At 42.0% G+C, this 27276-nt stretch overlaps 1 protein-coding gene and 1 non-coding gene across 3 annotated transcripts in view; both read right to left on the bottom strand.

The window, feature by feature from the left end:
* LOC142302012 (LIM homeobox transcription factor 1-alpha-like) overlaps nt 1–14466 on the bottom strand; it is a 129905-nt gene extending 115439 nt beyond the window's left edge. The window contains exons 1-3 of one of the 2 annotated variants that reach the window (XM_075343086.1): nt 14312–14466; nt 9577–9654; nt 5014–5101 (exon numbers count right to left, since the gene is read on the bottom strand). In XM_075343086.1, the coding sequence (XP_075199201.1) occupies nt 5014–5071 (58 nt within the window). In that variant the 5' untranslated portion in view covers nt 5072–5101; nt 9577–9654; nt 14312–14466. The remainder of the gene's footprint in view (nt 1–5013; nt 5102–9576; nt 9655–14311) is intronic. The other variant, XM_075343087.1, reaches the window with a different exon arrangement.
* A 12227-nt stretch (nt 14467–26693) lies between these two features.
* TRNAE-CUC (transfer RNA glutamic acid (anticodon CUC)) lies at nt 26694–26765 on the bottom strand. Its single transcript has one exon. It is a non-coding gene; the product is annotated as a tRNA-Glu (tRNA).
* Nucleotides 26766–27276: the final 511 nt, after the last annotated feature.

Genomic DNA, 27276 nt, shown 5'->3' with positions numbered 1-27276 from the left:
CCGGTAGCCAGTCTGACACTGCTAGTACCTAGTAAACTCCCAAAAGATGTTACAACACACATGGGACAAAGGAGTCACAATACAATAGCGTTCCCTGCCGCTAGGGAGAGGGGTGAGAGGGCACCTTCTAAACTCACCTCAAACTGACTCCTGAGCTCCCTAGCGTCAATAAACAGGTTCTTTCACCCTGTCGGTGAGCAGAATACCTCGGATCCTTAGCTAGCCCTCCACTCACCTTGCATAGTGAGTAGGCTGATGAGTTCACTAGACTCGCAACTACAATACAGAAACAGAAGGGAAGCAATACAAACAGGGGAAATAGACATGCAAGGAATAGACACTCCAGGCGACTTCAGTGCAGAAAACACCACTGCTGCACACAACAAGACAGACTTCTTCCAGAGCAGGCTCCTTCCAAAATGTACCACAAAGAAATGAGAATTCAATTTCTATCACAGGCATCAACTGATCAGGCACATGAATTAGATAGGGAAGGGGAGTGATCTCAAAGAGCCACACATGAGATTGACAGCTAAAGCCCGCAGCCAGGCAGGAAAGGGTGCGTAATCATTAAAGCACCATAAGGAAGGAGATGTTATTAAATAACAGCAGTGAACCTGCAGCAGCAATACCCTGTGACCTTCTGACTCCAGATTCACCTGGGTTCTCTCCTGAGCGAGATACACTCATGATTTTAGGTCTCAAGCAACATCATGTCCTCTGTCGTCATGTCGTTGTGACATGACTCGAGGTCTAGATAACCTCACAAGTGCAGAAACAGAAGAAAAGACCAGAGCCAAACAGAGAAAGAAAGCCAGGGAAGAATGGGGTGGGGGGAAGCAGCAACAGGGCAGGTAAAGGGTGATAAGGAAAAAATGGGAGGTTTTTTTAGCACTTCTTGGCACTAAATTTCAAGCCAATTGAATCACAAATAAGTCAGAGTCTGGTGGATCCAAATTTTCTGTAGCATTCAAAGTGAGTTTCTAATAAAGTGCTCATTTCTAATAAACACACTTTGAAGACCTCACCATGATCGTCTGACTACCAAATGGAGAATCCAAGTGCATGAATGCATGGTCTTTTAAGTATTGGATTATCAGAGTTTTCAAATCTAATAAAAAAACTTTTACAGTATCATAATAATAATTAATTCTCCAATGCTATAAAAATAACATAATTTAGATTGAGTTTACACCCACCAATCCCACTTCTCAATAATATAGATGCCTAACAAATTATTTTGCTATTGGTTACTTGGAGAGGTATTTTATTTGGAGAAGAAAAAGACAAATGAAAGGGCAAAGAGATCACTACAATGCTATTCCTGAAAAAACATAAGCCCCGATTCATCAAGATCGGCATCGATCACAACAATCCTAATGAGGAAAGTGTTGGGACTGGACGCTCCTGATTCTTTAAGAAGGACGCATGGCTCTTAATGAATCAGAATTGCATGATGAGTAGTTTGCGCCTCCCTGCACCTTGCTTAAATTTTACCCCAGTGATAGACGTCTATGGCAACAATGGTATGAAAATTCAGAAAGTCGAAAAATTTTCTTTACTTAACTCTGGCAAAATTGATTTAATGACTTGGGCGCATAGAGGCTCATTTATTAAGACTGGCATAGTGCACGTTCTCTCTACATTGGTGTTAATGTGGCACCCTGGACAAGCCAGGTCGTCACAGGTACTGCAACAACACACCCCACACCCTGGCTAGGCACATCAAAGTCAGACAAAGATCCTTGTTGCCTCCCTCCGGGGGCTGATGTCCACACCAGGGGGTGGAGCCAGTCGGTTGGCCCCACCCACCGAGGAGTTCACAATCCTGGAGGCGGGAAAAGGTAGACAGTTCAGTTCAGTTCAGTTTGAGGGTGAAAAGAGGGAAATAGCAGTGGAGCAGACTGACCATGTCTGGGTACGTGGCCCGGGCACATACAGCAAGGTTGGCAGACGGTGGTGACCGTCTGCAGGAGAGGCCGATTGACGTAAACCGTAAGGACCGGGGACAGGTGGTGGCCCGCCGGTACCGGACCGGGGAGCGAAGAGAAGCCAGCACCATTCGGCAGGGCCTACGGACCCCGACCAGGCTTGGAGTCGCCGTAAAACCGGCCAAATCCATTAGCGAAGGGAACCTCCGGGGTTTCCCAGCAGCAAAGACCCGATTGAAGGCAACCGCTCAAACCGTGAAGGGAAATACAGTCACCGCCAAGGCTACAGTTCCCAGGGCCAGAGCCTGCGGGCAAAAGGGGCTCCCTCAGCATCCATCCAAGCTGACATCAGAACCAGAAACACACTACAGGTGCAGGGAAAGGCAGTCACCGCCAACCTACCGGGAGAAAAGCCACCGCAGCCGTCTGTGGGACCCGTCCATCCAGCCATTTGTTTTACCGGAGACTTTGCATTCATCATTGGCTGAGTGAGAACCAACGTGCCGTGCGGCACCGCGCTGTCCCCGCAACCCTGCACCTCACCAAACCCCGCCATCCACCTTCCATTCACACTTACCGGGCCCCTGGACAACCAACCCCTACCCACGGATGGGGAAAACAACATCCAAACTGCTCCCGTCATCGCTCCCGGGATCCCCGTCCAGAGCAGCGGTGGTGTCACAACCTCACCACAACCGTGGGTGGCGTCACGAACAATACCCTTCAAAACCCAAAACCTTCCCCTTTTCACTCACGGGCGAGTAGCGCTGCTCGAGTCCCCGGATCCGGCCCACCGCTCGAGCCACTGAGCAGCAAGCAAAGCAGCCCCGAGCCGGACCCAAGCGTGGTGAGCGCAGCGTCCCCTCCCCGCCCGCGATATTAATTAACTACAAGGCACCCAATTCATTAAGAAACACACACCCATTAATGAATTAAACTCACCTTATAATTGGCATGGAACTCCATGCGCCATGCCAAAAATATTAACTCCAGGTATTGGAATAGCATATCTGGTGTACCAAATGTCATAAGTTTTAATAATTTGGATGGGCGTGGTGGGGTTCCGCCCAGGCTTATCCCATTTCTGTGGAATTGATTCTAACTGGTGTTAAATTGCCAAAAGTCACAATGTTTTTGCACAACTCCATGTTGCAAAAAATAATGTTGAGACTTTTCAAAGCTTTTTGGATACTTTTCTGGAATAAAGCTTTAAAGAATCGGCCTCTAATGTTTAAAGGTGACCTGTCACCGGGTTTTTCCTCTATAAACTGAGGCCACAACCAGCCAGCCCTTATATATGGCATTCTAGAATACTGTATATAGGGGGCTCGGTCCAGTGCTGCCTCTCTTCTTGCGATTGCACTTCAATACTTTGATTTGCCCTCCGAAATGTAAGTGAGCAAGAGTGCAATGGTGGAGTCTACGTGAATTACGTAGGATGCGTCATCCACATGGAGCAGGGTAGGAGGACAGCGATCGCAAGAAGATAAGAGGTTCCGGACCGAGAACAGCGACCCCCATCGGACCGCACCATACCACAGGTGAGTATAATAACAGCTGTTTTTTATGTTTTACAGATTGGCCTGGGCTCTTATACACAGTTTTCTAGAATATTGTATACAAGAGCTCACTGGTGGTGGCTGCAACTTATATGGGACAAATCTGGTGACAGGTTCCCTTTAACATTTACAAGTACAGAGATACTCAAGTCTAGTGGTCGCTGCCTGGGTCATCATGAATCTCTATTCCCATTTCATAGTCTGTTTATAATCACCAAGTATGTGTACATATTTTATGTGCTTTAGAGAAGGCTGCAGTGCACCAAACAATACAAACTATGCCGTAAATTATGAACTGACCCACGAGTCCGGATATTTACTCCTAAACTTATTCTTATTCCTTTGCCAAATTCAGTGCAGGAACCTCTGACTTAGTATTTGTGGCTGGATTGGTAGAGCCATATTTGGTGTCTACACAAACAACTCAGATCCGTATTCTCTGATATTAATCCAAATTTAATTTTTTTTAAAGTCAGTTACTTAAATTACAGTTTCGGGAAATGACATTAGGCCTATTACTGGGAGTTTTTTTTCTACTTTTCCAAAACAGAAATTGCTTTTTAGTTAACTCTTACCACCTAATCAACCTTTTTCTGTCGGTTTTTTAATATTGTAAACATACAAATTTTTGTGCAGGATGCAATTGCACAAAAACATTGTGACTTTAGGCATTTCTGCGCCAGCTCCAAATATTTTTTTTTTGAAAAGTGGCATAAGGAATTGCCAATGATTGGAGCGGAGGTTGAGCATGCGTACCTCTTCTCAACTCAAGAGCACCACTCTCAGTGTTCCAGAGCCCCGTTCTTGGATTGCAGGGGGTCAAAGGCGTCAGACACCCAGTGATCCGCAAGGTATACATCACCTTATGGGATAAGTTGTTTTGTTTGAGGTTATAACTTTAAAATCCCTTGTTGATGGTGATTCATATGTTGGATCCAGGTTCGAATTAAGTTTTCTACCTACATGTAATTTTGCATGTTAATTAGTATTTCAGTATTTAAAGAGGTTATCAACTGCTTTTACATTGATGTCCTATTATCTGATTGGCTGGGGTCCGATACTCGGCACACTCGCTGATCAGCTTTTTTCAATACAGGAACTCAGAAATGCTCAGTTCCAGAACTGCTTTGTCAACTGATAGCAGTCGCTGCCAGGTACTGCACATCCACCATCTATTGATTTCAATAGGAGGCGGATGTGAAGTACCCCGCTGCGTCCACTATGAGAGGGTGGTGTAGCTCTGGAAATGAGCATTTCCGGCTACCTGTTGCAATAATAGCTGATCGATGAGGGTGCCAGGTTTCAGAACCCAGTCGTTAAGACATTGATGACTTATCCCAAGTATAGGCCATCAATGTAAAAGTAGTGGACAACCTCTTTAGGTTCTGGAGAATGCTCATGTCAAGGACATCCTGAATTAATCAGTGTCAGTCTTGAGCTATGAGGACATCACTTGTGTATTTTCCGAGAAAACTATACTAGCAATTGCATTTGAAGTTGAAGTTTACAAGGTAATTACTCACCCAGCCCATGAAAGGGGGAATGTTCCTGGCATGAAGATGGAGTATTTTCCGTTTTCATAGTAAAGGATTCAGCAAATACATCCAATACCTGAGAAGAACATGTGCAAGAGAATGAATTGGAGAACCTCCCTTCATAGGTTAAAGATCCTACATTTCTTTGTAAAATAGAATATTTTATTATTTCTCAGACTCTTTCTTAATTCTGTTTTCCAGAACCCAATATGTTTTCTGTCCATTCACCCGCCTGAACCTTAAGAGTTAGCTTTCTCCATTCTACATTCCTTGGAATCATCAATCAAGAAAGATGTAGAGATATCATCATGTGAATCTATAGACATTCTCAGTATGAAAAAAAGACAACGTGGAAGCACCAATGAAAGACAATATAAAATAAAATAAAAAGGAACCTGATAGGAGATTCATGCCACCCAAAGCATGGACATCAGGAATCAGACACCAGTTGCATTATTTTTTTTTTCTCTTAAATGCTACTCTATGGTGTTTCCGAATAAACAGACTCTGAAAAGCCGTCAAGAGATTATGAAAGACCTGCCAATCTAGTGGAGACGGGCAGGGACCGGCCTCGAACAAGTCATCTGAGATGCGTAGTCCTTGGACGGCTGTTCAAAGTATATTTTCTAAAGCACGCGGCAACATAAAAGGCTGCGTTAAGCCACGAAGACTCTGATTCATGCTGCCCGTGGTTCAGGGTGTATGAATTTACTTTCTGGTTCCTACTAAGACCGGGTCAGATGAGAGGATAAAAAAATTATCTGGGTTTCATCCAGAAATCTCAGATTCTCATATTGCCATCTCTGTGTCCGTTGTTTTTTACGCCCTTGTGCCATTCGTGTGTCCATTGTTTTTTATACCCATGTGACATGCATAAGTCCATTGTTTTTTACATCCATGTGCTATCCATGAGTCCATTTTTTTCATCCGTGTGGCATGCAATTTTATACATCAACTGTGTAAAATATACAAGATGAAATATAGTTTCCTTAGGTTAATAATGTCAATTTATTCATAAAAATCAGATGCTATACAGGTGTTTCATATGGGATCTGATATTTTTGTGCACCCGCGGACTTGAATAAGTGAGCATCATCCGAAATATGATAGAGAATCGTGGCCACTGCAATTGGTTTTTTATTTGTTCACTTAGGCACTATGAAAAATGTGTCATCTGAACAACCTTATTGAATAACATTGGTCATTGGCTTGGACTGGCCCACGGGAGAACAGGAGAATTCCCTGGTGGGCCCTTGCGCAGAAGTAAGGGTATGTGCGCACGTTGCTTTTTACCTGCTTTTTACCTGCTTTTTTGCTGCTTTTTCTTCTGCGCTGTTTAATGCCAAAATGGATGTGTTCTTCTATTCAAGCAAAGTCTATGGGAATTTGGGTTTCTTGTTCACACTATGTTGTTCAAAATGCTGCCTTTTTGAGGCAGAACTTTGGTCAAAAACCCAGCTTTTCAAAGAAGCAACATGTCAATTGTTTTTGCCATTTGGGTTTTGCACTGCAAAGCTGAGTTTTTGACCAAAGTTCTGCCTCAAAAAGGCAGCATTTTGAACAACATAGTGTGAACAAGAAACCCAAATTCCCATAGACTTTGCTTGAATAGAAGAACACATCCATTTTGGCATTAAACAGCGCAGAAGAAAAAGCAGCAAAAAAGCAGGTAAAAAGCAGGTAAAAAGCAACGTGCGCACATACCCTAAGTCACTTATTCCCCACCATGAGCAACATTTGGCCCAATACACTTGATTCACTACACCGCGTGCAGAATTATTAGGCAAGTTGTATTTCAGAGGTTTTTCTTTTAATTATTGATCAACAACTATGTTCTCAATCAACCCAAAAGACTCATAAATATCAAAGCTTAATATTTTTGGAAGTTGGAGTGGGGTTTTTTTAGATTTGGCTATCTTAGGAGGATATCTGTTTGTGCAGGTAACTATTACTGTGCAGAATTATTAGGCAACTTAGTAAAAACCAAATATATTCCCATCTCACTTGTTTATTTTCACCAGGTAAACCAATATAACTGCACAAAATTTAGAAATAAACATTTCTGACATGCAAAAAGAAACCCCCAAAAAATTAGTGACCAATATAACCACCTTTCTTTATGATGACACTCAGCAGCCGACCATCCATAGATTCTGTCAGTTGCTTGATCTGTTTACGATCAACATTGCATGCAGCAGCCACCACAGCCTCCAGACACTGTTCCGAGAGGTGTACTGTTTTCCCTCCCTGTAGATCTTACATTTTATGAGGGACCACAGGTTCCCTATGGGGTTCAGATCAGGTGAACAAGGGGGCCATGTCATTATTTTTTCATCTTTTAGACCTTTACTGGCCAGCCACGCTGTGGAGTAGTTGGATGCATGTAATGGAGCATTGTCCTGCATCAAAATCATGTTTTTCTTGAACGATACCAACTCCTTCCTGTACCACTGCTTGAAGAAGTTGTCTTCCAGAAAGTGGCAGTAGGTCTCGGAGTTGAGCTTCACTCCATCCTCAACCCGAAAAAGTCCCACAAGTTCATCTTTCATGATACAAGCCCATACCAGTATCCCACCTCCACCTTGCTGGTCTGAGTCGGAGTGGAGCTCTCTGCCCTTTACTGATCCAGCCTCTGGCCCATCCATCTGATCCATCAAGATTCACTCTCATTTCATCAGTCCATAAAACCTTTGAAAAATCAGTCTTAAGATATTTCTTGGCTCAGTCTTGACGTTTTATCTTATGTTTCTTGTTCAAAGGTGGTCGTTTTTCAGCCTTCCTTACCTTGGCCATGTCCCTGAGTATGGAACACCTTGTGCTATTTGATACTCCAGTGACATTGCAGCTCTGAAATATGGCCAAACTGTTTGAAAATAGCATCTTGGCAGCTTCACGCTTGATTTTCCTCAATTCATGGGCAGTTATTTTGCGCCTTTTTTGCCCAACATGCTTCTTGAGACCCTGTTGGCTATTTGCCATGAAACGCTTGATTGTTCGGTGATCACGCTTCAAACATTTGGCAATTTCAAGACTGCTGCATCCCTCTGCAAGACATCTCACAATTTTTGGACTTTTTAGAGCCCGTCAAATCTCTCTTCTGACCCATTTTGCCAAAGGAAAGGAAGTTGCCTAATAATTAAGCACACCTTATATAGGGTGTTGATGTCATTACACCGCACCCCTCCTCATTACAGAGATGCACATCACCTGATTTACTTAATTGGTAGTTGGCTCTCAGCCTATACAGCTTGGAGTAGGACAACATGTATAAAAAGTATCATGTGATGAAAATACTCATTTGCCTAATAATTCTGCACACAGTGTATGTAGAGATCAAAGCAACATCTCATCATCATTCATCCAATAAACTACCAAGTATATTACATAGAAGCTTAGGCAAATTTAAGACTGAGATTAATTAAATATTTGGATGTAGCAGTGAACCTCCAGATTCAATGTTCCTGGGGGGCCCTTGCCACCCCGATCCAATGGATAGAACAGTAATATACTTGTCTCAACGAGCCCTAAAGGATACAAGTATATTATGAATATCAGGGTTCATGCTAGTGAAGTTAGGGTCAGGGTTCATGCTAGTGTAGATTTAGCGATATGAGCTGATTTTTGCTTTTACATGGAAAAATGTCAACACATGGACCAGGGGTAGAAAATTCATTATTTTCTGGTTATCATTTAAATATGAACACTTGGTGATAATTATCAACACAAATCCGTAATATATTTTTATGTATTTATGGGTCAGGCAACTTCAACTTTCTTCATTTTTCCTGTAATCGTCAATGGAACCTACAAACTCTCATATACCTGATGAGTTTAATAGAGTGAGAGCCACTTGTCCATAGTCAGACCACCGTATAATGGAACCTGAAGACCCAAGACAAGCCTACGACCTACAATAACTCTCAGTCCAGTAGACCACTGCATAACCAGCTCTGTCCTCACCTATTGTATCCTCCCCCATTCCCTGTAGACGGTGAGCCCTCGCGGGCAGGGTCCTCTCTCCTCCTGTACCAGTCTGTTTTGTATTGTTAATGATTGTTGTACTAGTTTTTATGTATACCCTTTCTCACTTGTAAAGCGCCATAGAATTAATATTAATAAATAATAATAATGGGTAGACCGACGTGAGATATATACGTCTGCGGTATAAGGGTAGGAAATCCACTGGATGAAAACTAGATCTCTACCGGACACTGAAAGATGCCATGCGAAAGACCCATAATCAATCTGAATGGATCGGGGATACGTTTATGTAAAGCACAATCCCATTCACAGCCCATACAAGGAAATATTATATTATACCGCACCATGCTACGAGATCGCTATATCCTTCCATTACAGTAGTTTATTATATAACAATTTACTATTAAACCTAATATGCTGAAATACTGTCTGACACATTTCCTTATACAATTATTTATTTTTTATTCATTTTTACCTAGCATTATTCATTTTGTAATACTGTTTAAATTAAGATGTTCAAGACTAACTTATTTATAAAAGTTATATTAACATCGGAAAATGTAGAATTACCTTAACTGAATGATTTGCCTCCAATTTTACAAGAAAAATTGTTGTTTTCTCTTTTAGTTTTTTCCTCTCTTCGTAGTCCTATGATAAATATTCTAAATTATTTGTTTGTTTTTTTACTATATACTTTTTTCATTATATTTTTATAAATTTGAAACCATTACTTAATACTAAAGATTAGGTTTTATTAACATCTCATGTATAGTATGCAAGAATTAAGAAAAATCATGTGTCATAATAAGGTCACTATAGATCATATAAAAGACGGCCATTATAAAACAACTTGTTATGGTTTTTTAATGTTTATTGTATGCTTATCTAAGTTAATAATATAAATGATATATTATAAAACTTTAAATTATGGATGAAATTGCTACAATGTCGATAACTGCATCTCAATGTTTTTTTTAGTGACAGCTTTCCAGTTTTTTGTAGCATTACCATTAGCAGAATATAATCTCACTTGTTTGTATACATATATGGCAAAAATGAAGAGACCACTGCAAAATTTTCAGTTTTTCAGATTTTTCTCTTTATATTTTTGAGTAAAATGTAAATTGTTCTTTTATTCTATAACCTACTGACAACGTCTCCGAATTTCCAAGCAATGCATTTTCTATTTTCTGGAAATGAGAAATGGTCAAAATAACAAAAACAATGCATTGCTGTCAGACCTCAAATAATGCAAAGAAAACAAGTTCCTAATCATTTAGAAACAACAATACTAATGTTTTAACTCAGTCAGGAAGATTCAGAAATCAATATTTTGTGGAATAACCATGATTTTAATCCCAGCTTTCATGCGTCTTGGCTGCTTTCCACCAGTCTTCACACTGCCACTCCTGGTGCAAAAATGTAAGCAGTTCTTCTTTATTTGATGACTTGTGATTATCCATCTTCCTCTTGATTACATTCCTGAGGTTTTCAATGGGGTTCAGGTCTGGTGATTGGGCTGGCAATGACAGGGTTTTGATGTGATGATCCTTCATCTACACATTTATTGAGCTAGCTGTGTGGCATGGTGTATTGTCCTGCTGGAAAAACCAGTCCTCAGAGTTGGGGAACATTGCCTGAGCAAAAGGAAGCAACTGTTTTTCCAGGATAGAAAAAAACAAAGAGAAAAATTGTACGAAAAATACCCTGACTATAAATAAATAAATTGCAAGTGCTTAATAGCAGGGTACTTAGTATATACATTTTTGCAAAAAGGTAAAAAGCTGTCCCACCTCGTCACGGTGTACCCATCTGAGACAGTTCCTAACCTACTAAAGTTAAAAACATTATCAATACTTGACTTGTGTCATGTCAAAACTCCAATATGAATGGTGGCAAGTGGTCAGATGTGTCCCAGATTAAATACACAGAAAAGTGAGACGCAATTAGTTGTTCAGTCTCAGTATTAGGAGGGCTTTTTGCAAAAATGTATACACTAAGTACCCTGCTATTAAGCACTTGCAATTTATTTATTTATAGTCAGGGTATTTTTCGTACAATTTTTCTCTTTGATTTTTTCTAGTCTTAAGGCTGCAATCCACATGCTTAATGTTGCATGTTGGCCAATTCCTGCCTAATTTCTAGAGTAAGGTAATCTTCTCTGATGATTCTAATTTTCAGCTTTGCCCAGCACCTGGTTGTCTAATGGTTAGACAGAGACCTTGAAAGGTGTACAAGCCATAGTGTCTTGCACCCACTGTGAAATTTGGTGGAGGATCAGTGATTATCTGGGGATGCTTCAGCAAGGGTAGAATGGGACTGATTAAACTTTGCGAAGGAAAAAACTGAAAAAACAGATGCTTCCTTCTGCTCAGGCAATGTTCCCCAACTCTGAGGACTGCTTTTGCCAGCAGGAGAATGCACCATGCCACACAGCTAGGTCAATCAATGAACGACCACCACATCAAAACCCTGTCATGGCCAGCCCAATCTCCAGACCTGAACTCCATTGAAAACCTCTGGAATGTAATCAAGAGGAAGATGGATAGTCACAAGCCATCAAACAAAGAAGAACTGCTTTCATTTTTGCACAAGAAGCGGCATAAGCTCATCCAATAGCAGTGTGGAAGACTGGTGGAAAGCAGCCAAGACGCATGAAAGCTGTGATTAAAAATCATGGTTATTTCACAAAATATTGATTTCTGAATCTTCCTGAGGTAAAACATTATTAGTATTGTTGTTTCTAAATGATTATGAACTTGTTTTCTTTGCATTATTTGAGGTCTGAAAACAATGGGGTTTTTTTGTTATTTTGACCATTTCTCATTTTCAGAAAATAAATACAAAATGTTTTGCTTGGAAATTCGGAGACGCCAGTAGTTTATAGAATAAAAAAACATTTTACATTTTACTCAAAAATATAAAGAGAAAAATATAATATATATAAATATATATATGTATATATATATATATATATATATATATATACACACACACACACATATTTATGAATGTATGAGTATTTGCACATATGTATGTATATATATATATATATATATATATATATATACATATATATATTTATATACTGTATATATACTGTATATACTGTATATATATAATGTAAAAGGTGTAATATTTTAAGAAAAAAAAGGATAATGAATATATACAATAGATATATATATATATATTTATTTAATCTATAGATATATACATATATAACATACGTCATTTAACATTTAACAGATATCATAGATTAAAAGTAGGAAAATAAAATTATTTATTTATATATATTGATATATTAATATTTTCTTTCTTTTAATGCATGATGCCTATTAAATGAACTATGTTATATATGTATATATCTACAGATGTAATATTACTACCGTATATTACTATTGTTATGTCATACATTTATATATATATATATATATATATATATATATATATGTATATTTATAACATACACCATTTAACAGGTTTCACAGATTAAATGCAGGAGAATTTTACTTACAATATATGTGCATGTATAGACATATACACACCCATTCATGCATGGCATGCATGTATATGTATGTGTCTGTGTGTGTGTGTGTGTGTGTATATATATATATACATATATATGTATATATATATATATGTATATATATATATATATATATCATGTAACAGGTGTGATATATTAAGGAAATAAAGAATAATGAGTATATATATATATATATATATATATATATATATATATATATATATATTTATTTACACATCAAAAACTCTCTCTCTCTCTCTCTCTCTCTCTCTCTCTCTATATATATATATATATATATATATACACACACTGTATATCTGTATATATATATATATATATATATATATATATATATACATATATATTATATCTCAAAGAGAAAGAGGTGCGGCACTCAAAACAGTTCACACCTCTAAATTTCCTCAGTGTGTGCGTATATATGTGTATATATATAAAATATATAAAATATATGTTGTATGTATACCCTATTTCACTGTAAAGTGCCATGGAATAAATGGCGCTATAAAAATAAATAATAATAATATGTATATATTTAGTATAATTTTTTCTTTCCTTTATTTTTTTAGTTTTTATTTATTTTTTTAGATTCAAAAAGAACAGAAAAATAAAGACATATAAATAAATACACACATATTTATATTTATGCTTATTGTTTTCTATTTAATATATAAATACATATGTGCATATGTGTATTTATATAGTTCTTTTTTCTTTTTTTTAACTGTTAAAAAAAAGGATTAAGAAAGGAAAGGAAACTAAAACCATACGCATAATATATTATACATTCGTTTCCTATTCTGTGATACTCATAAAATGATTTTAAGGAATCTGAAAAAAAGCTAATGATGTTTGCAGAAGTATTAAGTAATGGAGATTACAGTAGATATTGCTCTTTTTAAGAATAAAAAAGTATTATAAAATAAATCCTAATTCTTTTATTTGTTCTATGTTATATATTCTTGTTTTACGAAGAATTACCTTTTTGTAATGCTAAATACATTTCTTAGAAAAAAATTTAATATAAATGTGACTCCAGCCTGATGTGTTATCTAATCTCCTCCCAGTGAACATTAAGCAATTGCGGTAATCACGGTTAAAGTCCTCGCACCTAAATGAAACGTCTGGTCAGAATGTGGCGGTGATCAGCTGCTTTAATATAACCTGACGGTGTTGTGTCTCCACTTATTAAACCTCATTGGCTCTAGGGTATATTAAGATCACATTAGCCCTTTGGTTGAATGGCGCTGTATTCCCCTGATACCCACCGTATTAAAATAACAATAACATTAACATGAGCGTATCTGTTTTGCTTTGTCAAAAACATTATATATCCCCAGTATATATCTATCTATATATATATATATATATATATATATATACAGATACATATATACATAAAATATATATATATATATATTATTATTATTATTATTTATTATTATAGCGCCATTTATTCCATGGTGCTTTACAAGTGAAAGAGAGTATACGTACAACACATATATATATATATATATATATATATATATATATATATATATATATATAGTAAAAAAAGTAAAAAAAAACAAAACACCTAACACCTGAAATAAAAGGCAAACAAAATGCGTTATTACTTTCTTAGTTCAGTAATAGACAAAATTTGACAATATAAAATATAATGCCTCGGATACGACCAACACAGTATAATCCACTGAGGAATTATCCCCCATTTATGAAATTAGAACTGTTCAATGATCAATGCCGCCTCTTTCTTCTTACCTTGCACCAGTTAGCAGGTCCAGACGTCGATTTTTGTATTTATGCTGCTTAGTTCCGTGTGTTTCTCCTTCCGAGATGTCTTATTCTTTACCATAAGCAAAAATCTTCATCAGTTCATCATAAGAACTTCAAGAAAGCTCATCCATCATCTGACTTCACCTCCTGAAAAAAAAAGAGAGAGAAGAACAGAGGGGAGGTGTAAGGGAGGAAACCAGGGCTGGGTAAAAGTGAAGTCTACATGGTTTGTTTTCCCATCTAGGCAACAAAAGGTTAATCGTAAGGAATAATGGACATTTATGAGAATTTTGAAATCTGTTCTACCTCATATCTAACTGTCTAATGGTCATCAATATACTCTATAACAAGAACTATCAAGATCAGGTCCACATCTAACCCAAATCTGTGACAAATTTTGTTGCAGATTCACCTATCTATCTATCTATCTATCTATCTATCTATCTATCTCTCTATCTATCCCTCTATCTATCTATCCCTCTATCTAACTATCTATCTATCTATCTATCTATCCCTCTATCTATCTATCTCTCTATCTATCCCTCTATCTATCTATCCCTCTATCTAACTATCTATCTATCTATCTATCTATCTCTATCCCTCTATCTACCAAATCTATCTATATCCATCTATTCCTCTATCCCTCTATTTATCTATCCCTCTATCTATCTATCTATCTATCCCTCTATCTATCTATCTATCCCTCTATCTATCTATCCCTCTAACTATCTATCTATCTCTATCCCTCTATCTACCAAATATATCTATATCCATCTATTCCTCTATCCCTCTATCTATCTATCCATCTATTTATATCCCTCTATCTATCTATCCCTCTATCTATCTATCTATCTATCTATCTATCCCTCTATCTATCTATCCCTCTATCTATCCCTCTATCTATCTATCCCTCTAACTATCTATCTATCTCTATCCCTCTATCTACCAAATATATCTATATCCATCTATTCCTCTATCCCTCTATTTATCTATCCCTCTATCTATCTATCTATCTATCTATCTATCTATCCCTCTATCTATCTATCTATCTATCTATCTATCCCTCTATCTATCTATCTCTCTATCTATCTATCCCTCTATCCCTCTATCTATCTATCTATCCCTCTATCTATCTATCTATCCCTCTATCTATCTATCTATCTATCTATCCCTCTATCTATCTATCTATCCCTCTATCTATCTATCTATCCATCTATTTATATCCCTCTATCTATCTCTCTATCTATCTAAGGAACAGCCACAAACTGTTCTAAAAATTGTTGTTGAGATGTTTTGCATATAAAAATGTACATTTCCATACCTGCCCAGTAGCCACGTCATGGCAACCTCATTATACTTGGTCCTTCCTTACCCATTAGACACGGATATTTTTATTATGTAATAGTAGGTCACTCATCGCCCATACATGTAGGTTTTTTTAAAACCCAGATAGAGGCAGTATGATAGACTTGGACTCAGTAAAATGAGGTTGCTGTTGCCGTGACGTGGCTACTGGACAGGTATGGAAATGGCCATTTTGATATGAGAAACACCTCAAAAAAATGTTAGAATTTTTTTTAGATCTTATTTAATAGTTTACATTTTTGGCATTTAAGTGTGTGGCTGTTCTTTTCTTTTCTATCAATATTTCATGATCACATATGCACCTATTCACACTATTGGGAGTACTGTAAGTCTGTTTTTGTATCTTTGTATCTATCTATCCCTCTATCTATCCATCTATCTATCCATCTATCTATCCATCTATCTATCCTTCTATTTATCTATCTATCTGTCTGTCTGTCTGTCTATCTTTATCTCTATCTATCTATCCCTCCCTGTATCTGTGACGCCCTGGCCTATCAGGTCGTCACAGGGTTCCGTGCAATCTGTCCTTCTGCATGGTACCCACTCCTCTTTGGTTACGGGTCCTGTCCATTTGGTGTTGCTAACAACAGGTATATACAAATCCTGAGGAACACTCTACCATACCCACCAAACACCCATTGGGCAGTCTGAGGGGAATAGGGCCACCCAGATGGAGGGATGGTAGAAGGAGGGCCAGAAGTGTCAGTTAGTGAGTAAAGAGTTGAAGTTCAGCGGTGACAGTGAGAGGTCACGCTGCGGAGCTGGGCTCCTGCACCCGTCCCAGGTGCCAGACGTTGGCCTGGCCAGAAGGAACTGCAACCCTGGTCGCAGGGGGTAGTGGCAAGGGGCACAGTACTGCCAAGGAGGGCAGTTCGGCGTCCTTGTACTACAACCGGGCAGGGGCCAGGGCACGATGGGGTACGCGGACCCTAGACTGGGAAGTAGTTTCACGCCCGCAGTAATTCACCCAACGAGGACGGAGTCTTCACGAGCCATTCTCCACCCGCCCCAGAATCGGGGTACGTTGTGCCCCCTTTGCCCCAATGGGTCCCCAGCCATTCCTATCACCGAGACCTGGGACAACTTCCCCCTGCCCATGGAGGGGTTAACACCTTAAGCTGCCAGCCCATCGCTCCCGGGTGCTCTCTCTTTAAATGCAGCAGCGGTGGTATCCTGCCTTACCACACACTGTGGGTGGCGTCACGAACACTATCCAATCCACCATATCCAACAAAACCCCCCCTTTTTATTTCGAGAGGCCACGCGGACCCGCCTCAGGTCCGGAGACCCCTCGAGCCACTGTGGATCCGGATCCTAGCAGCCCGTCGGCTGTCGCGGGGGCGGCACATATCTGTCTCTCACCACACCACATGGGTGAATAAGGTTATGTACACACACTGTTTTTTTAATGCATTTTTTTGCGACATTTTCTCACAAATCTGCATGTCTACCATTATGTCAGCAAACTCAATGAGAATTCTGAAGTGCTGTGCGCACGGTTGCTATTTTTTTCCTTGCAGATTTGTTGTGGAAAATAATCTACAGAATGTCAACTTGTGTTTTTTCCTGTGTTTTTCAGCCATTCTATCCATTAACACAGCAAAAAAGCACTGCATTTTGGTGGGTTTTTCTGCCAAAAGATGCAGATTTTGTGCAGATAATTTTTGCACCATATACTCAATGTACCCACATACCCAACATGCTGTTGCCATGCCCACCAGGGCCATGGGGCACTCGGGACCGGGTCGGTTCTGTTGGGAAGTCACAATGGCAGGGACCAACTCCGTGACTCTGGCGGTGTCGTTTAAATGAGGGATATTTACAGGAGAGGAGTCATGACGCCACCTGTGGTATTCGGCAATGTATGGCCAGTGCTGCTGGATGGGACGGCTGGGGCAGATGGTGATGCAGTAATGATGGTACAAATCCCCACAGGTGGAGCAGGGCCCCAGGGCAATCGGTATAGTCTATGATGGAGGAATTAATGTTGGGGTGCAAGAACGAAGACGCAGCCAATAACCGGACGACACAGGGACTGTAGTTTCCTTTACCTTTTTTTACTTGGTAGTGGATGGTACAGGATAGGGAAACTAGTTCAGATGATAATAGAGGTCCGAGCAGCCTGGAAGCAATTGGGGGATCCACCTAGCCAGGTGGGTTCAGAGGCCTTCCTTCTGCGTTATTCCGTGTAGGTCCTTGCCTCTTATGTACCGCCCCGCGCTCGGCTGCAGCCGAGCTGCTCGGATCCGAGTTCGTTTGCCGATGGCTCGAGCGCCTCCGGATCGGCGGTCACTTCGCTCTGAAAGGGGCTGGTGCTTTGAAGGGGGTTTTAGGGGTGCAGCCGAGGCCGTGGTTTGTTTGTTAGAGTTCGTGACACCACCCATGGGTTGTGGTGAATGTGGTGAATGTGGACACCACCGCTGCTGTTTACTAGGCACCTGGGGAAGGTGTTGTGCAGCAAAGGTGTTAACCCCTCTGTGGGCGAGGGTGATGGTCCGATGGTCCCGGGGCCCGTTGGGGATGATATTTGTGTGCTTGGAGGTGCAGGGCAGTGCGCGGCCCGAGGGCACAGTGGAACACACTATTAAAGATGCACAAGAGTCTCTGTTAAACCAAAAGTTGGTGGTCGGTTCCTGCAGCCGGCTGAGTCTGGTCCCCCAATTGGGTTGGTGGTCTCCGCCTTTCTCCTGCACCTTCTTTGTTGCTGTGGACAGCCGATGCTTCAGCAACGGGAGTCCGCTCCCCGGCTTTGTGTGTCGGGAGAGCCCGTTTGCCCGCAGACGCTGGCCTGTGGGATCTCTAAGCCTGAGCGGTGGCGTTTATCCCCCTCGTTGGGCTGTTGTCTTCAGTCGGGCCTTGGGTGGGAAAGGACCTAGAGTCCAGATCTCAAACAGTTATTTAACTTAGTCTGGTAGTTTCGGGACCAAGTTTCAGAGTCTGAGCACCCCCCTTTGTGCTCCGGTTTCCGGTCGGTTCCCCGGTTCGGTACCGGCGGGCCACTACCCTGCCCCGGTTCCACCTGGTTGTCTTCCCGGCTCCTGCAGGCTGAGGCCACCGTATGCCTCCTAGCCAGAGGAAAAGAATATCCAGTCAAAGGTTACTTTTAATATGCTGGTGTTTAATTCGTGAAAAATTCCATAACAGTCAGTGTGTGGCATAAAGAGCAATGCAAGGTCCAACGTTTCGGCTCATATGAGAGCCTTCGCCAGGGACATGAAATGCCGTATTGTGTAAAGGAAGAGTCCTGCACACACAGTATAAAGTGGAAATAGAGACAATGTAAGTTATAGGAGAAGCACAAGGCTACTAATAGAATCCGTAGTTCTGGATGGAGTCAGGGTAGAGGAATGTCCGGACAGTATTACGGCCGTATTTATGTGACATGTGGGGGCTCTCATGTGGAGGATACAATAAGGGCTGAACTCAGGATGAGATGATGCAATAGATTATGAAGATTAGTCACATCAAAAGAGGGGAGCCTGAGGATTATATTCCGTGGCCAGGTAATAGGGGTAATTGTCCCATGAATACAGCAAGGCTAATCAAAAAAAGGTGTAAGGACCAAGGGGTAATCTGGAATGCCTATTGCAGCATGTAGTCAGAATGAGAGACTACATGCTGCAATAGGCATTCCAGATTACCCCTTGGTCCTTACACCTGTTTTTGATTAGCCTTGCTGTATTCATGGGACAATTACCCCTATTACCTGGCCACGGAATATAATCCTCAGGCTCCCCTCTTTTGATGTGACTAATCTTCATAATCTATTGCATCATCTCATACTGAGTTCAGCCCTTATTGTATCCTCCACATGAGAGCCCCCACATGTCACATAAATACGGCCGTAATACTGTCCGGACATTCCTCTACCCTGACTCCATCCAGAACTACGGATTCTATTAGTAGCCTTGTGCTTCTCCTATAACTTACATTGTCTCTATTTCCACTTTATACTGTGTGTGCAGGACTCTTGCTTTACACAATACGGCATTTCATGTCCCTGGTGAAGGCTCTCATATGAGCCGAAACGTTAGACCTTGCATTGCTCTTTATGCCACACACTGACTGTTATGGAATTTTTCACGAATTAAACACCAGCATATTAAAAGTAACCTTTGACTGGATATTCTTTTTCTCTAATTGTGTGCCGGGGTTTTCTGAATTATTGGACAACTTTTTTCTCCCGAGCACCAGTTCCTTCAGTAGTAGAGCGCAGCTTATCTCTTCTCAGTCCTAGCCAGAGGAGACTGGGCTCCAACCCAGACACCTGGTTGTTAGACTGTGGCAGACCTGGGCACAGGTCTGCCTCTGCACTTGACCTTCACTCCTCTCCTCTTCACTGTCAAAGCTCAACTCCTCACTGTTTTCCTGCCTCAGGAGCTGTGAAGTCCTTGGTGGGCGTGTCCAACCACCTGGGCACGCCCCCTGGTGTGTTCATCAAACCCTGAGGGAGTTGACTAGGGTTTTAAGGGTTGGCTGGTGTTACCTTTTTAGGGGAACAGGTGTTGTGCAAGGGCCTACCTGTGACTACCTGGCTAGTCCAGGGCGTCACACTTAAAGCTATGTTGCGGCCCTCTTAGGGGTACTTTACACGCTGCGACATCGCTAGCATGGGCTAGCAATGTCGAGCGCGATAGTACCCGCCCCCGTCGCACATGCGATATCTTGTGATTGCTGCCATAGCGAACATTATCGCTACAGCAGCTTCACATGCACATACCTGGTCGGCGACGTCGCGGTGACCGCCGAACAATCCTTCCTTCAAGGTGGAGGTGTGTTCGGCGTCACTGCGACGTCACCGCGATGTCACTAAGCGGCCGGCCAATAGAAGCGGAGGGGTGGAGATGAGCGGGACATAACAACCCGCCCACCTTCTCCCTTCCGCATTGCTGTCGGGACGCAGGTAAGGAGATGTTTGTCGTTCCTGCGCCTTCACACATAGCGATGTGTGACGCCACTGGAGCGACAAACAACATCGTACCTGCAGCTGGAGCGACATTATGAAAATAAACGACGTGACACAGATCAGCGATTTTTGAATGTTTCACGCTCGTTCATCGTTGCTCCTAGGATTTACACGTTGCGATGTCGCTACCGGCGCCGGATGTGCGTCACAACAACCGTGACCCTGACGATACTTCGGTAGCGATGTCGCAACGTGTAAAGTACCCCTTAGTGTTGATACAGTTTTTCACCCGTATGGCAGGCTGCGCAAGCCTATTACAGGTGTCGCTCCTCTGACAGTGGCTCTGGGCTCTTGCATGCAAGTGTCTGGTGTGGCCAGAAGACATGCAGTCTCCTGCCCTCCTGATTCAGCTGCCGGGACTTGAGTAACCGAACAACCAAGGACTCCGGCGTCCTGTCTCTAGTGCTCTGCTCTGGGGTTGAGCTCTATCACCGCTTCGCTCCCCAGGCTCTTCTCCACTTCTCTCTCTCTCTCCTCTTCCTTTTCACTCACTAGCCCTCCACTTCCCTGAGACGAGTTCTTCAGTGACTCCAGTTCTCATGATGTCAGGCTGGTCTCTCTTCCTACTCCTCCGTCCTTCTCCTCACTAACCCCTCTCCTAGGCCAGAATTTACAGGGAAGCTCCTCTTAAATCGGGTTTTAGAGCTCCCCCTTCTGGTCTGGTCTCAGGAAAGTGTTGGCAGCTGATGCTACCTAGCGTGGGGGACCCCCTTCTTACTTCCAGGCATAACATCACCCCCTGTAAGGACGGCAATGCTACAATGGCAACCGGACCATTGGGGTGCCACACTGTCCTTCATTTATTTTTTCTATATATTTCCAATGGGATTATTGTAAGGTAGGCTTTGCACCCATCATATTGGTAATTGTGCTGCTCCATTTACTTTTTTCTATCTATTTATCTATCTGTTTAATCTGCCTACTTATCCATCTATCTAATCATCTCTCATAAATGGTTTTGCTAAAGCAAGAATACAGTAGTAAATAGGAATAGTAGGAACAGTGACTGTGGCGATGATGATGGGGGTACATCCAAGCTGAGGGCTATGTAAATCTATGGCATATGATGTTTCTCTTTCTTGTAGTTTTTCATGTGCTCACTTACTGTGCTGCTATTTCCACCGTCCTCTCTTCTTCATCCAGCAGAATGAAATCCGGAAAGATCACAGAGTCTCCTGAAATGAGTGTCCTTCACAGCTGTCTATTTGGTTGAGTGTAGTGTAGCGCCCCTGAAGCCATCAGGGTGCTACAAGGTTATGCATCTCCACCTGGATGCAGGGCCTACCCCCTTACGTACCCAGAACCCCAGTGCCGGTAACACCAAGAACCCAGGTAATTCCAGTTATCCCAACAAATCCCCCATACAATGGTACCCAGCTAGAGTGGGACCAATGGATGGCCACCTAGAGGTGGAGCCACTCCAGTCCACTAGTTGACCCGGTAGGAGGGGCAGCCTGTAGAGAGTAGTCAGAAGTCAGTCTAAGACGGTGAAGGTGGAGGGTGTGACTGAGGAGAATCCTGATTCGGGTTAACGGTGACCTGGTACCCAGGAGAGGTGGTTGCCAGTGGAGTACGGTGGATTACTCCCGGAACTACGCACCGATGGGATACAGGACCTTAGGACAGCAAAGAGCTTCAAGCCACCCTGTTAACATCTGCACAGCAACGGGGACCGTCAAGGATCTTGCTGACCCTAAAGAACCTGAAGACTCAGTTGCAAAGGGAGAACCAGGGTACAGAACCAGAGACTTCAACGCCACAGGTGTATTATTAGTACTAATATCACTTAAAGGAGTTGTCCGGTCTATAATGATGTCTGCAGTCATTCTATGTGACTGCAGACTTATGAATCCTCCCAGTGCACACACTGTGCTCTGCAAGGATTCACCGGTTTCTGAGCCACGAATGGCACTCACTTGACTGCTTGAGCGATATGCATGTTCCCAGCCAGAACCCGACTAGTGGGTGTGGCTTTGCAGAATACAATTCTATTGAGCAAGGCCTCGCCCACTAGATGGCCACTCCTACTAGTCAGACTCGCCCACTTCATACAATTGCATTGGTCAGGTTCTGGTCGGGAACATGCATATCGTCATGTGACCGCTTTTCCTGGCTCAGAAACCGGTGAATTCTCACAGCACAGTGCATGCACTGGGAGGATTCATAGGTCTGCAGTCACATAGACTGGACAACCTCTATAAGTGTTCTCTGATGCAGACTTTGTATAGTGCACCCTACATATTATAATTTGCGGCTGCTGCATTCAATAATGTGCACAATGTTATGGTCGCCGAGGGGCGGAAAGCATCTGAGAGTGGACCCACTTGGCCATACAGAGACTCCCCTAGAGGAGCTAACCTAGAGCTAACCCCTATTGGGTTAGCTCCAGGTTGGGATTGTCAGGTGCAGCACCAGGAGGCCTAAATGCATGGCAGCTAGGACCAGTTGAGTAAGTTCTGACAGACTGGTGAGTCTCTGATGTGCGATATGCATGTGCTCGGACATGGCAGCATGGATATGAAATCTCAGATATGGTGGCACCAACATGGTAACTCTGATGTGGCAACACAAAGATGGTAACTCGGAAATGACAGCACAGAGGTAGAGGCAGCAAGCAGGCTCTAAAAAGAGACATAGGTTAGTGGAACAAGACACTGGTACTAGGACACAAAAAACTGAACTAGCCATAGTAGCGGGTATGGGATGGGACCTGAGAACTGGGGAGAAGGGTAGGTAACGTTGCTCAGGAGCTTCCCCTAAGTGGAGGCAGTCTTAAATATCTTCAGGGTGATCGTTTGACCTCAGGGGTCACTTCCGGGTAATAAAACGTTGGCCCTTTAAGAAAAGGGGCGTGGCCATGTGCGCACCCTACTGATACTCACAGAAGGCCTGAAGCAAGAAGAAGCTGCGGCAGACCCTGGGCACGAACGGGACACCTGGCACAGCTGGACAGGTGAGATGAATGGCACCCCTGCCGGGCATGGGAGCGGGAGTGTGCAAGGGTGCCACGCTGGGACCGGGGACGGGCGCTACACACAACAAATGTAGACTTAAAATAAATAAATTAATTTATATGATAATTACGCTGTTCAGCCACGGCAGAAAACATTTTGTTAGTTCTACATTTAAAAAATCCTTCTAATGCTATCCAGGTATCCTTTTTCTGTTTGCCATAGAATGAAAACTAAGAGAATGTGAGCCATCCAAAGATGGAGCATGGCAAGAAACAATACTGCAGTCTTCCTGCAACTTAGGAAGAATTTCTGTCCTCATAAAGTAAAGGTAAGTTCTTTAAACGGGTTGTCCACTACTAAGAACAACCCCTACTCATTCCACATGTTTTCCCCAATTAAAATAAAAAAGTCTATACTCACCTCCCCATAGTTTGTATTCCCAGGGGGGTTGTGATGTCATGCAACCCCTGTTCCCAATCACCGCCGGCTTTGCCTTCCCTACTTTCGGCAGAGGAGTAATCAACAAAAAGTTAGCGCTAACCACAATAGTGGACAACCCCTTTGAGAACCGTTTTTTTATTTGAATGAACTGTTTACTGTATTGTCAAACTAAGGAAGCTGTGGAATTGTCAGTTTGAGATGGTGTAATTTTGTTATTGACATGCCCCACCAGGGCTATCTGGGGGAAACATTCGGAACCGGGCTGGTTCTTTTTGGGATGTCACGGCTGCAGGGCGCGACTCTGTGTCATTTTAATTGAGCCGTGGTATTCGGCCAGGTATGGCGACGCTGCTTAGACGGGACCACTGGGGCAGATGGTGATGCAGCTGAGATGGTACAGCTCCCCACAGGTGGAACTGGGACCCCAGGGCAAGCGTGGGCAGTGGTTAGTCGATGAAGTGTTTGAACAGCGTCGGGCCGGCGGTGCAGGCAATAAGTCTAGGACACAGTGGGATGCAGTCATTGGTTCTTTTACTCACAGTTGTCAGTTCCAGATTGTTACGGCCGGCCGGTCAAATGCTGGCCTTGGAGTGCTAAGTCCTGCAGTGACAAGATCCAGCCAATCCCCAGGTATTTCGGAGGCATAAGACCGGTGTCCCTTTCTTGGTCCCTTTCCCGGTCATCTTCTCTGTGGTCACCTTTTCAATGGATTAGTGTTTGGTTGTGGCTTCGGCATGTGAAGTTACCTCATTCTCCGGTTATGCTAGCTGAGCCTGGTTGTTCTCCACTAGTCTAGGGGCTGGTCCCTGTTGCGGCCAAGTCCCTTCACTCCGGTGAGTCGGCTGTAGATGCTCTCACAGCATCTGCACAGCACAGCATCACAGCTGCAGCATCGATCTGATAAAGAGGAACTGATCAGATAAGGACTAATAAAACCAATAAAAAATTAAAAAAGTTTTAAAAATTATGAAAAATTAAAAAAACCTTAAAGTTAAAATCACTCCTCTTTTGCTCCATTAAAAATAAAACAATTAAAAAATAAAAAAAACACACATATTTGGTATCACCGCATTCTGATAATGCTCAATCTATCAAAATGTAATATTATTTAATCTGATCGCTACCCGGTGTAACGAGAAAAAAATTCCAAACACCAAATTATGTGTTTTGGTGACCACAACATTGCATTATAATGCACTAACAGGCGATCAAAACATCTCATCTACCCAAAAATGGTCTAATTAAAAACATCAGCTCAAGATGCAAAAAATAAGCTGACACTGAGCCCCAGATCCTGGAAAATGAGAACACCACGGGACATGGAAAATGGAGACAAAAGTGCAATTCTTTTTTTGGACAAATGTCTGAATTTTTTGTTACCACTTAGATAAAAGTAAATCTATACATATTTGGTATCTACGAACTTGTACTGACATGAGGCATCATACCGACATGTTAGTTTTACCATATAGAGAACATAGAAAGTAAAAAAAAAACAAAACCATTGTGGAATTTCACTTTTTTTCACTATTTCCCCATATTTAGAATTTTTCCCATTTTCCGGTACACTATATGGTGTCATTCAAAAGTACAACTCATCTCACAAACAATAAGCTGTCATAATGCAAAATTGATGGAAAAATAAAAAGTTATGGCTCTCGGAAGAAGGGGAGGAAAAAACAAAAATGAAAAATGAAAAATTGCCTGGGGGAAAAGGGGTTAAAAGGCGTATTGGCGGTGATTAAGGGGATAAGTTATTGTATATTTACCCCTTCACCCCGGATGATTTTCCATTTTCCATTTCTTTTTTTTGATCCCCTTCTTCCAAAGGCCGTAGCTTTTTTGTTTTGTCTGTCAGTTTTGCCATATAAGGGTTTATTTTTTGTGGGATGAGTTTTACCATATAGTGTACTTGAAAGCGATAAAAAATCCAAGCGTGGAAAAATTGCAAAAAAAGTGCGATTGTACAATAGTTTTTGGGATATTTAATTCACCGTGTTCACTATATGGTAAAACTGATGTGTTGCTGTGATGCCTGAGGTCGGTGCGAGGTCGTAGACACCAAACATAAATAGGTTTACTTTTATCTAAGGGGTTAAACAAATTCACAAGTTTGTTCATAAAAAGTGGCGCACTTTTTCCAAAACCCGTAGCCTTCTCATTTTTCGAGATCTATGGTTCAGTGATGGCTTATTTTTTACGTCTCGAACTGACATTTTTAACGGTACCATTTTTGCTCAGATGCTACATTTTGATCGTCTGTTATGGTACTTTGTGCAAAATTTGCGGCAACCAAAAAACATTTCGGCGTTTGGAATCTTTTTGCTGCTAAACTGTTTGCCGATCAATGGCGGTGGATGAGTGAGTGCTTACCGTGGCCGGCATTTACATCACGCTGTTACATTTTAACAGCGCGATCTAAGGGGTTAACAGGGGTGGGTGGGTCACAGAAGCAAACGTCAGCTGACATGTGCAGGGATCGCCGGAGGTGATTACCCTGACACTATCCATGATGTACCCAGTACCTCATGTGTCGTGAAGAGGTTAAAAACTGATCAATTATGCCTAGAACAAGATAACAAATTATGATGATAAATTATTCATAAAGTTTGTTGTATTAAATTAAGAATAAAAAACTTTCCCTGACCGGGAATCGAACCCGGGCCGCGGCGGTGAGAGCGCCGAATCCTAACCACTAGACCACCAGGGAAGTCATGAAATACAGCTAAAGTTAGCCCTGTCGAATGTGCCTATTGCTATTTAGCAAAGGAACCAAAAGTCACGATGTGGGGCATATCAGTGGGATCGAGCTGGATGCACCCTGACTGCTGAGCCCGGTCTGAAGGGGTTAATTCCTCCTTCCCCATGCCCGAATCGTCCGCCCCTTGTTTGTGTCCAATCCCGTGTTTTTCCCCTCCTCCTGGTTTCCCATATAAAATCCCCCTTATTTCCTGGTTCGGTCTCTCCTCATCCGTGAGACCTGGAAGCTGCTGTCCCACCCTCCCTCCCCCGTGGTTGTATGTTACACTATTTAAGTCACAGCGGTCAGTTTTGGAATTGTGGAGGTCAAGCGAAGGCTGATTGCGCCGGGAGTCCGGCCTGGCATTACGCCTCGTCTTGACAACAGTATTGATTGGTTGGATATTTGCACAAATTAATGTTAAAGCTGTGACCGACCCCAACCCAGCAAAAGATGAGAGTTGTATATATATGTTTGCACT

The sequence above is a fragment of the Anomaloglossus baeobatrachus genome, chromosome 4 (genome assembly GCF_048569485.1).
Source record: "Anomaloglossus baeobatrachus isolate aAnoBae1 chromosome 4, aAnoBae1.hap1, whole genome shotgun sequence".
Taxonomy (NCBI): domain Eukaryota; kingdom Metazoa; phylum Chordata; class Amphibia; order Anura; family Aromobatidae; genus Anomaloglossus; species Anomaloglossus baeobatrachus.
The sequence above is the reverse complement of the archived record's forward strand: the minus strand, read 5'-3'. Positions and strand labels throughout refer to the sequence as shown.